This window comes from Apus apus, chromosome 1, assembly GCF_020740795.1.
Source record: "Apus apus isolate bApuApu2 chromosome 1, bApuApu2.pri.cur, whole genome shotgun sequence".
Taxonomy (NCBI): Eukaryota; Metazoa; Chordata; class Aves; order Apodiformes; family Apodidae; genus Apus; species Apus apus.
In genome coordinates this window covers 71,652,408-71,668,398 of record NC_067282.1, presented here as the reverse complement: position 1 = coordinate 71,668,398, position 15,991 = coordinate 71,652,408, and the positions used below count along the sequence as shown (strand labels likewise).

At 43.1% G+C, this 15,991-nt stretch overlaps 1 protein-coding gene across 4 annotated transcripts in view; it reads left to right on the top strand.

Annotated features, from left to right (window-relative positions):
• Positions 1-15,991, top strand: part of USF3 (upstream transcription factor family member 3) — a 37,085-nt gene that overhangs the window by 19,193 nt on the left and 1,901 nt on the right. For 3 of the 4 annotated variants that reach the window (XM_051609063.1, XM_051609065.1, XM_051609064.1), the window contains 4 exons: positions 231-259; positions 2,607-2,689; positions 3,703-3,799; positions 4,935-12,273. In XM_051609063.1, coding sequence (XP_051465023.1) covers positions 231-259; positions 2,607-2,689; positions 3,703-3,799; positions 4,935-11,386 — 6,661 coding nt within the window. In that variant the 3' untranslated portion in view covers positions 11,387-12,273. Of the gene's footprint in view, positions 1-230; positions 260-2,606; positions 2,690-3,702; positions 3,800-4,934; positions 12,274-15,991 lie in introns of those variants that run through there. The other variant, XR_007888456.1, reaches the window with a different exon arrangement.

Here is a 15,991-nt window from a genome sequence, read left to right as displayed (position 1 = left end):
TTATGCTGACACTAAAATACCAACACAAGTGAGTTTTTGTTAGAAACTATTTAATCTCGTGTCTAAAACCAGTCTTTCTGAATGTGACTTCTACCATGTTCTTGTTCACAGAGCAGAATGTAACATTTAGTGGGTTTAGCTGTAACAGAAATAATAGGATAAACGTTTGTTTGTGTGCAGATTTTTTGCTGTTCTGTTTCACATCACTGTGTTCCCTTTATGTTTCACAGAAAGAAAAACCGGGAGACACATAATGCAGGTAGGAACATTATGCTTTGTTGTTTGATCTGAAAATAAGCACTGATGCTTTGAACTAGTATAACATATCTTGCATAGAGAAGGTTCCTCCGTAGGAGTTTATTATCAAAAAAAACCCACCCCACCCTACCAAACCTTTCTGTGACCATGCATAGAATATCTGTGCAGAAGGGTTTCTTTATTGGTCTATCATTTGCTGTTTTCTGCAGTATAAGGTTACAGTAGTATGCCCAAGTATGAAAGCAGGACCATGCCCCAGTTTTCCGTTGCTAGTAAACTAATAAATAAATAATTTGTGTTCATTTCTAAAGGAAAACAAATGCACAGGCGTTCATATGCACATAGCACCCACCTCTCTTAAAATAAAGAGGCAAAGACTTTAACAAATTAGAGGTGGATATCCAAATTAGAGGGTCCCTGGATTAGAAAGATTCCTGTAGCCTGTCCCTGAGGTGCCAACCATTGGCATCCCAGAAATATTCTGCATGAATGCCATCTGTGTGTTGCAGGAGTCACATCCCTTGGGCAGCATGCAGTCTTTTCATCCTGTCAGTGTCTGGCTCTAGTGGCATCTTGTGTAATTAGCAGCAGAAGGAGGGGCTGGGAAATGGTCCGACAGGTTTTGGCCTGGTTTATCCTAAGAAATTGATTCCAGTTCTTCTTTTACTAAACAGCACAACTATGTGTGATCTTCACAAACTCAACTGGAAAAAACACTGAGTAGTTTCCATGTGCAGGCTGTGGAATATAGTGCTTGTCAGGCTGTGTCCAGGGTGTGGCAAATTTAATTATTAACATGGATCAGGAAATTCTCTTATTGAGTTTACTTTTGAGATTGCAAGCCTCGTTCCAATTCTCAGTTCCTGTTTTACTTGCTGATAGCTTTCCAAAGTCTTCATCTACTGGGCTGAAGTCTGCAAGATGGGGGGACCCATCCTGTAGCTTGCTTAGTCGTTAATATCAGGAAAAGCTCAGTAGAGCATTGAAAATATTACCATAACAAAGGAATAGCACTTCATAACCACAGTGTTATCTGTGTGTATAAGTCAGATAAATAAAAATTAAGTCCTGAGGACTGTGTGTTTGAATGTTTATACAGCTGCTCTGATTTAGATGGTAACTTTCTTGTAGAAAAGGCTTTGTCTTGTTGTGTTTAGTGTATTTAGGCCTGTCTCTGTCAACACCACCAGCCTGTCCTGAAATACAAATAATTATTTACTAGTTTAAAAAATGTAAATTGAAGTGACAGAAAACTGAAATAAAACTGTTCAAATTAAATCAGTATATCCTTTGTAAAGGAGCACAATAAAATGCACTCATCTGTGGATTACTGTGTGTTTCTGTGTGCCACCAAAAACAGCCTGGCTTCATAAACCACAAGGTGATGCTTAGCACAATGAATGAACAATATGTTGATTTGAAACTTGACAGAACTTTGTCAGAATTTTTTTTCGTGCTCTTTAGGGGAAAAGACATATAATAGTTTTATTTTGTGTAGAACACCAGAACATCTCAGTCAAAAAATAGCTACATGAGTCTGAACTGTATCTGAAAGAAGCTGACTACAGTGGGTGGATTAATACTATCTGAAAAAACCATGCCCAGATTTACACTGGTAGACTTGTAGTGTAGACCCTTTGTGCCTGTGCTTAGGCCTTGAGAAGAGGTAAATGATGTCACTAGAGGACAATAAATGAAGCATTTTATGACCTTCTCCAAAATGGGTAATTCACTGGAAATACTGTTCATGGTTAGGCCTTGTGGAACAGTTACACCTTTGAAAATAGAAATGAGTAACTGATAGTCCATATACCTACAGCTTCAGCTATATTCAGTGTTGGCTGCTCCATCAATATAAAATTAAGATTGAAAACTGGTAAAATCTAAATTATTTCTCTTTGGTGCTAACCCTGACATTGTGATTTAGGAGATCTGGATTTCCTTCCCAAATCTGCAACTGATTCTTTCCATAGTCTTGGTTCATTTGCTTTCTGTATGCCTAAAGTTAATCTTTCTGCCTTGTGAAAAAGGCTTCATAAAACCCTGCTAGAAAGCATTGTCAACACCTGAATTTTGAGTTGCAGTAACTTCTCTGCTCCACAAAGAGGTCCAAAACATCCCCACCTTTTAAAGATATTCCTGCTTGTGTTACAGCTTTTAATTCCACTGGGTATTAATTCAACAATTGAGGTTTACTTTAGAGGAATTCTTTTCCTCTCTCAAGTTACTAACGTTTCCAAATATGTCATGAAATAATGTATTTACGAGCCCTTACATTGGTACTAGTTGTGCTGCTCTTGTGCTGACTTGCCCAACCAGATGACACAGCACATACTATTTTTGCTTAGTGGAGAGGCATCGAAAGAAGAAGATTAATGCTGGGATAAACAGAATTGGAGAACTCATTCCCTGCTCTCCAGCACTTAAGCAGGTGAGAATCCATTCAGTTTCTGTAAATACAAGTTTCCTGTAACATTTTTGTGTGTTTGTCTGTAGAAGTATAAATACACATTTTGCTATTTGTCTGTGGAAGAAGGCAAAACCATCTGAATTAGTATATGTACAGTATTTAAAAATTTGTGACAGAATTCCTTTTTGGAAGTGCAGGGCTACGTGAATGTAATTACACAGATTTGGAACTTTTTATCTGAAAATGTTGCACGTGACTGCTGCAGGAGTTGGACATGTGACTGACTTTCTCCTCAATGCTGTTCAATGCAGTCTGTATGACGCCTGAGTGGTGAAAGATATGGGTTAAGCACCATCATTTTTCAGATCATTTTCCAGTCCCTTCTCAGCCTTTTTCTGCTCATCAGTTAATGTCCTAAGATGGAAACAGAATTGCTTGCATGCTCATTTTTGTCCTCTTTCATAATAATGGGATGAAAGCAATTCAGAAGTGAAATAATAATAGTAATTTATGACACCGTCCTTGTGAAAGATGAAATAAGACAAATGGTTTGAGGTTGATGCACAGAAGCTTTTGTCTTTTTCAAGACAGAATGATCTGCAGCTGTATGGAACAGTAGAAGAAGAAATTAAGAAGTGAACAAGAGGTTTTGCAGACAGAATAAGCATAATTCTATAAGAAGAAGATGGTGGAGGGGTTATGGCATATTTTCTCTTCCCATTTTCTCCAACATAATACTTTCAAAATTATGCATACATCTCCCTGGACAGTTGTTCCTTGTTTATGTATTTCCTAATGAAATATTTACAAGGCAGTATCCTGGAAATTTCATGTGATTTATATGTGAACGTGAATTTTAGGCTGCCTAGCAAGAAATGATGAGTGTTGTTTGGGTTCTGTGACCTTAGTATCTAGTTTTGGGCATCGGAAAGCATAAATGTAAAGACCTCTTGGAGAAAGTGCAATCGTATCATTAATGGACCTACCAATGATAGAAATTTCTCCTAATTTTATATATATGTTTTCTTTTAAAGAGCAAGAACATGATCCTAGATCAGGCCTTTAAGTATATAACAGAAATGAAAAGACAGAACGATGAACTTCTGTTAAATGGAGGGAACAATGAACAGGGTAAGTACAGATGCCACTGGAGGCTCTACTTTCTCTGTCACTCACTTCCACTGCGTGTTTGTTAGCAATGACTAACAGCAAAGCCTGGATCAGCAAACTTAAGAATCCCAAGAAATTATGCACATACAGGAATAATACAGCTGCTTAGAATATATTGAAAGAAGAGGTCAACAGAATGCCCAAGAATGCGTGTTCTTGCATGTAAGATAATGATGCCATTTGCTTTGTGATGTCATTACAGAGCTTATAAGTAATGCAACATCATCCATTGGATTCCATCCTGATTTTTTCTACTTGTAGTGACCAGCATGATTTCTGACAAGCTTCAGTTACTTTTCTTTTTTTTTCATTGGAAACATGGAGTTTCCTTCATGCACAGAGCTATTTTTTTGCTTTCAAATGCCATAAAAGTGATAGTAGCCTAGTTTATAAAAACACAAAGCATAAAATCTTCTTGAATGGATGCATAAAAATACAGTGATGGAGGAATGACAGAAATACTCTCAGAGCTCATGTTGTGGTTTGGGATTTTTATTTCTACCCATATAATGAAATTCTAAATTGTTCTGGTTTACGCTGTCAAAATAATTGGGTTTGAAGAACCCAGGTTATTTTCCTAATTAGGTGAGCCATCTCCAAGTGCATTGCTGGTTTTTGTGGCTTTGCATAAGTGCTTTGTATTTAATTTTGCGTATCATTTTTAGATGTAATGAAACTTAATTGTCCTGGAAAGCTATGAGATTATCAATTAAATAAAAACAGTTTCAGTGTTTGCAAAGGAGCAGGGAAAAGAAAAAGCTAAACTAATGTGCTTGTCTTCCCTTCAGCAACTCAACAATTTGATTAGTGTTCAGTTTCATCTTAGTTAGCCCTGATGTTTCTCTGCACTAAGTAGTTTGACATGTCCTGCTCTTGGTAACAGGATAGTCTGTGAAGTTCATTCACTTTCCTGCTCAGTAGAGAGGCTTGTCAGGATGAGAGTCTTCATTTATGTTATGTTAACCATTGGAAGAGAGCATACATTGTTTACAATTTCATTCAATAGTACATAGTATTTACTCTCCAAATCATGTGCTAACATTACCTGGTTTTTACTCTGGTGCTGATGTAATAGAATGTTCTCACTGTTTTGTAGCTGAAGAGATAAAAAAACTTCGGAAACAGCTGGATGAACTGCAAAAGGAGAACGGGAGATACATCGAACTACTGAAAGCAAATGATATTTGCCTGTACGATGACCCTACAATCCACTGGAAGGGAAATCTCAAAAATGCAAAGGTCTCGGTTGTTATTCCCAGTGACCAGGTTCAAAAGAACATAATTGTCTATTCAAATGGGAGTCAACCCAATGGAAATAACCAGGGAGCATCTGTCCAGGGAATAACATTTAATGTTGGTCACAATTTACAAAAGCAAACAGCCAACGTTGTGCCAGTCCAGAGAACTTGCAACCTAGTGACTCCTGTGACAATTTCTGGTATTTACCCCACAGAAAACAAGCCATGGTCACAGACTACAGTTTCTCCACTGGCATCTGGTCAGGCAGCTCCAGCAGGAAACATTCTTGAGCTTTCCACCCCAGAGAACGAGCGAGGCATTGCTACTGCCAGCTCGCAGAGTGCATCTCAATCTGGAACAGAACAGGAACATTCTTCAAGTAATGCACCACAGGATGATCAAAATCTCCCCAAAGGTAAAAATGAGGAGGGCACTAAATTAACAAAGAAAACACTCCTGGAGGGAACCAGCCTTCCTTCCAGTGCCTCCACAGGAGCCTCCCAAGTTCAACAAGTGAATACAACTTGCTCAAGTACACACAACTCTAGGAGTGATCTCCAGGAAAGCTCTGTCGTTTCAACCACAGACACAGCTTGTGTGCCATCTGTGAGGCTGTCAACTGCAGATAGTTTTTCCTCTGTAAACGTCCTCAAAAGTACAGACTTACTAGGTAGTGCTGGAACCCCTGTGTCTTCTGCAGCAGAAGGAGTTAAGTCAGCGATGGAAATAAGCACTCTGTCTGCCAGTCCCCTGGAGAACTGTTGGTCTTTTTCAGGCTCCTCAGGTGTTGGCGCTTCAGACTTGAAAAACATGAGTAGCCTTACACGGATGCCTTCAGCTGGAAACACACAGACCACATGGACAACTTTGCAGCTAGCAGGAAATACTGTTCAGCCACTAAGCCAGACGCCATCCGGTATAATGACTGCACTATTAAACGAGCCAGGTAGTGGTGCTGGTGCCGTGTCTTCTGCTCACAACAGGCCTTTGACTACAAGTATCAGTTTGAATACTTCTCTGCCTGGGGATGGCCAGACAGCTGAACAGATTGTAGTTACCTTGCCCTCGTGCCCACCCTTACCTCTGCAGCCATTAATTAGCCAGCCACAGGTTAAAACTCAGGCTGCAGGGAATATCCTTCCATTAAATTCAGCTATGCAGGTGATTCAGATGGCTCAGCCAGTTGCATCAGCTGTTGCAGGAGCACCAGCTAACCAGAACGTCATCATTCTTCAGCCTCCAAACCCTGCCCCATGCCCTCCGATTGTGAGAGCAGAAGTTCCCAGCCAAAACGTTAGTCAGCAGATTGTAATTATACAAGCTGCTAATCAGAATCCTCTTCCCCTCCTCTCTGCTCAGCCTTCTGCTGCCGTAAGAGTTCCCATGAATGGGCCAACTGCAATCGCAAACTCCAGCAGCTCCATACAGAATGCCTCCCTTCCACAGACTTTCGGAGGAAAACACCTTGTCCATATATTACCAAGGCCATCTTCTTTGCCATCTTCCAGCTCTACGCAAACGTTTTCAGTTACAATGTCCAGTCAACAGCATCCTCAAACTATCTCGTTAAATGGGCAGCTTTTTGCATTGCAGCCTGTGATGTCTTCATCTGGAGCTTCAAATCAAGCCCCTATGCAAATCATTCAACCCACCACCAGCGAAGATCCAAATACCAATGTTGCCCTCAATACATTTGGTGCTTTAGCTAACCTCAATCAAAGCATATCACAAATGGCTGGACAGAGCTGCCTACACTTGTCTCTCAGCCACCCTACCAATCCCACAACTGTCAGCAACCAGATTGCCACAGTTAACTGTGTGTCTTTACCAACCTCTGTGGCATCTTCAGTACCTGCAGAGGTTTCAGTATTAACGACTGCATCTAATCCAATAAACACTTCCCCCAAAAAAGCGGCTGCTGGCTTGCCATCCAGTGCAAAATCAAAAAGGACAAACAAAAAGCCAAGTACAAAGAAGCACCAAGCAGCCAACAGTAAAGTGTGCTGCCCAGCAGTTCCTTGCAAAGACACAGGGAAGGGTGACTGCACTCCCGTGGAAACGGGAGCAAAGCATTCCAGTGGTGAGGGGCTGCTTGAAAGCGCTCCAGCAGCATCACAGGCTTTAACGCCGTCGCAGGCGAGCGGTGCAGCAGCATCAAGTGGCGTCAACAGTTCTGACTGTCATTCCAAAGAGTCTGTGAGCTCTGAGCAGGCAGCAAAAACCTGCCCTGTCCCCAAGCTGAGCTCAGAAGAGGCACCTGCTTCCTCACTGCTGAAGTCCGTGGTGTCAGAGCAGCCGGTACACGTCCCACCAGCTGCCAAAGATGCTGCTGCTCACCAGCAGGCCCATGGGGCTCAGAACCAGCCACCAACTGGCTCTGCCTTGTCAGAGTCTCCCAAACCCTGTGAACACCCCAGTACCTTAACATCCTCTCGCACTGAAGCACACGTGACATGTTCTCAGGTTGCTGGGACGTCAGCAGCACAGAACAGCACAGTGGGTCATGCTTCCAAGGCAGGAACGATTCCAGAGTCCTGCAATGTTGCGCAGGATACCTCAGTGGTCATGCAAGATGCAGACTTATTAGAAGGACAAGGTCTAACCAAAATGCTCTCTGATTTCACAAAGGAAAGAACAGCTGTGGAAAAAACCTCATCATATACTGTTCAGGGGGAGCATTCTAGTTTTCCCATGGAAAACTCTAAATCAGCAGAATCAAATGTTGATTTGCCTGAAAAGCAGGAGCTCTTGCTGATGAACACAGAAGGTGATACTCTCTCCCAGCATCACTCCTGCATTTCTGATCAGGAAGTAGTCGGTGCTTCCCTCATCGCTAGCAGGCAGGCAGACTCCCCCATGTCAACTAGCTCTGGCAGCAGTCGAGGCTTCTCAGTTGCATCGATGTTGCCAGATACCACCAGAGAAGACATTACTAGCAGCACCTCAACCAGTACGTGTAACAGCTGCACATTTTCAGAACAGACAGACATTGTAGCTCTTGCAGCAAGAGCTATTTTTGACCAGGAGAACCTTGAGAAAGGTGGAGGAGGAACACAGGTTAACATGAGGGACGCCATCTCTAAGTCAACTGAGGTTGCACCTTTGGAGAGAGAGCAACAGCCTTTCAAAACGCAGCCAGGGAAAGAGAACAATGCAGGACCGTTGGAAGCAGCACCAAACAAATTCAGTCCTCAGGATGCAGTACAGACAAATGTCGAAAGACAGACTGAAAAGCCAAGCTGCTCTGTAGGAGGTGTGGAAACACCAAACACGTCTTTGCCTATTTCCACTTCACAGTCGCCCAGCATAACGAGTTTAAGTGTGAATAATCTAATACACCAGAGTCGCATTGTCCACCCCCACGTGAGTTGCTCAAGCTTATCCCAGTCCTCAGAGCCAGTAAGTGTCCCTGCAACGGTGAGCCTCTCCCTTCCATCTAGCATATACATCAATCAGTCCCCAGGACCTGCTATGATGAGTGAATATGCTCAGGAACAACTGAATGCTATTCGGGCAAGCACCATGCAGGCTCCCCAGCTGCAGGAATCACACTTAAAGCAGCAAAATCATGAAGGTCGCAAGGACTCGGCCAAGCGGGCTGTGCAAGATGACCTTCTGCTTTCTACAGCAAAGAGGCAGAAGCAGTGCCAGACAACACCCATAAGGCTTGAAGGGATGGCACTGATGAACCGAACACCGGAGAGCATTGCTGACCAGACACAGATGTTGGTCAGTCAGATTCCTCCTAATCCATCCAATCCAGTGGCATCAGTGAGCAATCAAGGGCATGCGGATGGCCTTAATAGGTTATTCCCATCAAACAGCAACTTTGTAACACCAGCTTTGAGACAAACTGAAGTTCAGTGTGGTTCTCAGCCCTCGATTTCAGAGCAGCAAGGCCAGGCAGGGCAGCACTTGCAGCCAATTCAGCACGTTCCTGCTCAAGGCATATCTCACCTTCACAGTAATCATCCATACTTAAAGCAACAGCAGGCTGGTCAGTTAAGAGAAAGGCACCACTTGTATCAGCTGCAGCACCATGTCACTCATGGGGAAAACTCAGTCCACTCCCAACCCCACAGTGTCCACCAACAGCGAACAATACAGCAGGAGGTACAGATGCAAAAGAAACGAACTCTCATCCAGGGAACTCAAGCCACACAACTTTCTCTACAGCAAAAACACCACGGAAGTGATCAGACACGGCAAAAAGGTGGTCAGCCTCATCCTCACCACCAGCAAATGCAGCAGCAGATGCAGCAGCACTTTGGAGCATCCCAGCCTGAAAAGAACTGTGAAAATCCTGCAACAAGCAGGAACCATCGTAACCACCCTCAGAGCCATATAAACCAGGATATTATGCATCAACAGCAACAAGATGTTAGCAGCAGACAGCAAGGTTCAGCTTCTGAACATGTGTCAGGGCACAATCAGATGCAGAGACTTATGACCTCAAGGAGCTTAGAGCAGCAAATGGTGTCACAAGCGAGTATCGTAACCAGGCCATCAGATATGACATGCACCCCTCACAGGCAGGAAAGAAATAGAGTTTCCAGCTACTCTGCTGAGGCTCTCATTGGGAAGACACCCTCCAATTCAGAACAGAGAATAGGAATATCTCTTCAAGGCCCTCGGGTTCCTGACCAGCTTGAAATGAGAAGCTATCTTGACGTTTCTAGAAATAAAGGGTTGGTCATTCATAATATGCAGGGCCGCTTATCTGTTGACCATACGGTTGGCTCAGAAGTGCAGCGGCTTTCTGACTGTCAGACATTTAAGCCAGCTGGACCCAATCAACAACCAGCAGGCAATTTTGATGGACAGGCTTCAAGGAACAGTGAAATTAGTAATTCTGTGTCATCCCTCAGGGGCATGCAGTCACAGGCTTTTCGCATCAGTCAAACGACTGGGCCATCGATAGAAAGACAGAAGAGATTGCCCTACCAGCCAGTACAGGGTATTCCAACAGGAAACACCCTGCCATCGAGGGAAAATGAAAACACTTGCCACCAAAGTTTTATGCAGAGTTTGCTTGCCCCTCACCTCGGAGATCAAGTTAGTGGAAGCCAAAGATCAATCCCAGAACATCAAAGGAACACGCAGTGCGGCGCCTCCTCCACAATTGAGTACAACTGTCCCCCAGCACGGGAGGGCGTCCACATCCGAAGAGATGGTGATGGTCAGAGTAGGGAGAGCTGTGACATGTCTATTGGTGCAATTAACACAAGGAACAGTTCTTTGAATATTCCTTTTTCAAGTTCTTCTTCCTCAGGAGATATTCAGGGTCGCAACACAAGCCCGAACATCTCTGTGCAGAAGTCCAATCCCATGAGGATGACAGACAGTCATGGAACCAAGAGCCACATGAATACGCCTGTTTCTAGCAACATGCATGGAGTTGTGAGGCCAACTCACCCTCACCCTGCAGTCTCTCACGGAAATGGGGAGCAAGGGCAGCCTTCTGTTCGTCAGCCAAATTCCTCAGTTACCCAGCGGTCGAGGCATCCTCTGCAAGATAGTGGAGGTTCTAAAATACGTCAGCCCGAAAGGAATCGATCTGGAAATCAAAGACATGGAAACGTCTTTGACCCTAGTCTTCCCCATCTTCCCCTGTCCACCAGTGGCAGTATGATCCTTGGGCGCCAGCAGTCTGCCATAGAAAAAAGAGGGAGCATTGTCCGATTCATGCCTGACAGCCCTCAAGTGTCTAACGATAACGCGGCCCCTGACCAACATACTCTCTCTCAGAACTTTGGATTTCCTTTTATTCCAGAGGGTGGCATGAATCCGCCAATAAATGCCAATGCGTCTTTCATCCCACCAGTCACTCAGACAAGTGCCACTCGAACACCAGCTCTAATCCCAGTTGATCCTCAGAATACTCTGCCATCCTTCTACCCACCTTATTCTCCTGCCCACCCTACCCTTTCCAATGATATTTCTCTCCCTTACTTTCCCAATCAAATGTTTCCTAACCCAAGCACAGAGAAGCCAAGTAGTGGGAGTTTAAACAATCGATTTGGATCCATTTTGTCTCCTCCCAGGCCCGTTGGTTTTGCTCAGCCCAGTTTTCCTCTGCTTCCAGATATGCCACCAATGCACATGACCAACACGTCACACTTGTCCAATTTTAACTTGACGTCTTTGTTTCCAGAAATAGCCACAGCTCTTCCTCCAGATGGTTCAGCGATGTCGCCTTTGCTTTCCATTGCAAACACATCTGCTTCAGATTCTTCCAAGCAGTCCTCAAACCGACCTGCCCACAATATAAGCCATATTCTAGGTCATGACTGCAGCTCAGCTGTATGAAAACTGATAAACTGACTTCTAGTCTGATCTGTTGTTTATATATTTAAGAAGAAGAAGAGGGTGGATCTCGCTGGCATCCCTGCAGAGACCATTCATAGCATCACTCTTTATTTGCCTAAATGTATGTATATGGGTACTTTTTGTATTTATATACACACGGAACTTCTACCCACATTACTAACTCTGAAACACCAGTGCCTATAGCAATGCTCACTTACTAGTATAACAGTAAGGATGCAACATTGAGAGCTGTGCAAATACTGGTTGTTGATTTTCCAACAATCAAATTTGATGTCCAGTTGTTCCAGGGTAAGGGCCACCCTCAGTAACATACGGATGTAAAGAATGGAGTGAGGGCATCCGTATGGGAAACAAGAAACAATTGCAGGTTTCATTTTTTTTCTGATGCATTTACCTGAAACTACAGACAAACTTGAATGGTTTCTCTTTTTCCTTTGTAAAATATCTTCAGGAACCTCAGTGCAGGTCAAGTCTGTGTTAACCCAGCATTAATTGATGAAGGCGTTTGTTGTGCAGCTTTTGTCTCTTTGAAGCGTGTCACATGTACTTGACTTAAGGCTGACTTTACCTGGCAAAAATTGCTGTGTGTTTCCACAGTTAGCAATTAAAAATACTGTTTTAGAAAAATGCAGATTTCTTTAACCCATGACTTTCTGTTTTGAGGAAGAATTTGGTTTGGATCTGTTTTAACAACAGCTTCAGTTACTGGTGAACTTGGTTGACCTTTCCATGTAGCTTATGATTCCTTCGGGTGTAGACAGCAGAGACAGCAGTCATATTTGTTGCTATTTCATTGTATGCTGCAAGTTACCTCAGGGTGGGTTTTGTACCTTGTTTAGCACCTTCTTAATGTCTTTTTTCCCCCACGTCTTCTCCTTTTCTTTGGCCCACGCTCACACAGCAGCTTTCTGGTTTCTGTGAGTGACAGCCCTTTGTTGCACCAGGCAGCACATGGGAGGAGGACCGAGCCTGTGGCATCCCTCAAAATGCGCGGGGATCCCGGTGGGCACGGATTTTATTTTAATGTTGCTGGCAGGATCGGACTTGAGTAAATATCAGTATTCTGCACTTGAATGCACCTTTTGTCTAAACTTGTATGATTGTGGCTGAAGGAGGGACATGAATGTGTCAAGACCAAAATTCTGCATACCAGGAACAGGTGATGATCTGAGCACCACAGGGAAGGGGGGATGCCTTTGTATGTGCGTGAGAGACAGAGTGAATGTGCGTGCACTGGCTGAGCCTCCACTACTTTCACAAATTTCAGTCCCATTTCTTCTAAAGGAAAGGGAATAACTAGGTGTTTTATTTATTTAATAGCTCTGCAGGGTGATTTTTCTTAAAACAAGGCAGAAATATTTGTCTTTTATGTGCTTGGAAATTCTGGTTTTGATTCTTTAAATAACAGAGTAACTTCAGGTTTCCTTGTATGAAATCCTCCCCCTGCCATCTGGGGAGTGGCAAAAACTGCTTTGGGGCCTCTCCTCTGGGCAGGTCAGGTTGAAATGTGTGCATTGCCCACCAGTGCATCATCTTGCTGCTTCTGGTTCCTGCTACAGGTTATTCCTCAATGCCTCTTCTGGTAGCAGAAGAGGATTTTTTTTTCTTTCAAAGGTAGAATGGAAGATTCTCTTTCATGTCCAAGAATGGGAGTCACAAAGAGAGAGACCTGAAAGTTTTATCCATAGCTTGACTGCCCAGGCCTCATTTTTGCTAAGTCCTTTTACACTGATCAGGAAAGTAAAGAGGCTTAACATTAAAAAAATAATTGTAACTGGGGTCTGATGGTTTCCTGCAAAACTAAGTAAAATGGTTCTGATTAAAATTGGGAATCTCTTGTTAACTCAGATGGAGCTCCTCTTAGGACACTAAATCTAAATGGTGCATCAGTTCTCTATGTTTCTTAAAAATAAGAGACTGAATGTTTATTTCACTTCAAAGCAAGACAGCTTGTCTCAGTTTGATTGTGAAAGGAGCTGCCCAAGTGTAGTTACCAACTGAATGGCAGCAGCTGGCCTGTGTGGAGCAGGTGGGTTAGGAATGATGGTCAGGTCTCAACTCTGACTAAGCACACTGCAGTCTGTCTGGGTGTTAATCTGATGGGGCTTGCTGATCAAATTGATTTCCCTAATGCAGTAGATCCCAAAGAGGCTGCCTCAGGTGGTGAAATGCATTTCCTAACAGTGAGTGGCTCCATGGGCTGTGGATGATAAAAACAGGAATCAGCAGCTGCGTTGTGCATTACGTACTCGTCCAGACCTTAAGAGAAGCAAAGCAGCCATCCTTGCTCTCTTTAAATGGCATCACGTGTGCAACAGTCTTTGGCTTTCAAGACAAAGTAGTGAAAAATTAAGCCCTGGCTTCCAAGACTTTATATAGATGTTAAACCTGCTCATCATTCCAGACATTTGCTGAAAATTTAGTTCCCTTTGAATGCACCGAGGTGCTGTTGTTTTTCTTGAGGGACAAGATAATGGAGGAAAGGAGGCTGAGGGGCAACCTCATTGCTCTCTGGAGCTTCCTGAGGAGGGAGCATGGAGAAGCAGGTCTAAGCTTTTCTCCCTGCAACCCTGTGACAAGTGGGAAGAGTTCAAAGCTGCACCGGAGCAGGTTCAGACTGGACATTAAGAAGCATTTCTTTACCAAGAGGGTGGTCAAACACTGGAACAGGCTTCCTAGAGAGGTGGTTGATGCCCCAAGCCTGTCAGTGTTCAAGGACAATGCCCTTAATAGCATGCTTTAACTTTTGGTCAGCCCCTAATATGTCAGGCAGTTGGACTAGATGATTGTTGTATGTCCCTTCCAACTGAAACAGTCCATTTTGTTCTGTTCTGTTCATTTATTCCTTCATATCAATTTCATTTTTAATTTCACTGGTATATCAAGGTTAAATGCAATCCTGAGTATTCACAATAGAGTATGTCAGATGTGATTTTGTTTGGGATTTTTTTTAGTGTTGTACATAGTTTTCTGAAGGGGCAGTAGCCACATCAGTAACTTTAATGTGCCCCTTTTCTGTTAGGAAGACAACCAAAAACCTGTTTCACAGGATACCTGTAGCACAGGCAGTCACAGCACAGACATTTTACTGATACAAAGACTATTGCAATTTTGCAGGAACTCCACACTCTTATGGTGCATGGCTCAGAAGCAACTGCCACGTGATGATGCATTAAAACTGGAAGAGGGGAGATTTAGGTTAGACGTTAGGAGGAAATTCTTCACTGTGAGGGTAGTGAGACACTGGATTAGGTTGTGTAGGGAGGTTGTGAATGCCTCATTCCTGGAAGTGTTCAAGGCCAGGTTGGATGGGGCTCTGAGCAACCTGGTCTAGTGGGAGGTGTCCCTGCCCGTGCAGGGGGGTTGGAACCAGATGATCTTCAAGGTCCCTTCCAACCCAAACCATTCTGTGATTCTTTGTGACTGACTCTCAGTCTTCTCTAGAGAATCATACTTCCCATTGTTGTGACAAGGCATGGAAATTCCTGTGTAGTCACCATGCTTCTTTCTCATCCTTCTCAGGACTATTTTTTTTAAACCTGCTGAGACCAGATAGAGAAATATAATTTCATTACCCTCCTCGAACATGGCGATTACTATTGAAGTTTGGCCACAAACCAGTGCGAGTCTTTTTATGTGATGCTAAATGATCCTGTGGCATTGGTGTGGGATCAGGAAGACTGCCATGAAAAGAAAGTTAGGGAGACCAAGCTGCAAGAGCTTCACATAAATGCATTTGTCCAGATTCTATTATTTACTCCCAAATTCTATTATTTACACTGCTGACTGGCTTTTAGATCAATTTAAGGAACGAAGAATTGGCTTGTGCAGTCTTTTGGTCTACTTGACTGTTCAAATAGTGTTTGAATGCTGAATCTGGCCAGGTCCCCTAGTTTTAGAGTAACTTGTGGGTTTGCCACAGATTCCAGCTTCTCACATGCTCATACACGTTTGGGAAGAACAGTGGATGCACTGGATGTTTCCATGAAAAGAGAGAAAATTAGATGTTAATTAATTTTTGTTAGATTTTAATTATGAAACTGTTTTAGTTTTCCTCTTCACTGTAAACTAATCACTCCTGCTGTTCCACATCCACCAGACTTCTTGTGTTTTGTAGGTCAGTCTGTGCCACTGACAGGTTGAAGTTTCAGCTTCCCACTGAAAAGCTTCCCACTTTCCCAGGACTCGGGATAAGGAGCGACTGCAACATCATTACTATATAGTGGAAACTACTCTTTCTTTTCTTTCTTTTTTTCTTTTATTTGTCCTTTCCCCTACCATTGAAGCAGTTGTGTTTAGTTACCAGATTGATAAGACTTAAGGAAGGCCCACCTTGCTTTGGAGAGGGACAAGTTTGAAGAAGGAGCTTCTCTTAAGTTTTGCAGATCAAATAATTATGTTGTTATAATAACAATTTGACAAGCAAATGCATTTTCTTCAGCAAACATCTAAGACACCAACAATTTATCTTTTTCTCCCAAGAATAACCTGGCACTTAACAGTTCCTTTTGTTTTTCAGGATAGATTCAGAAAAGATTTTGTGGTTTTAATTGCAGTTTGTTAGTCTGAGAATGGCATTTGCTC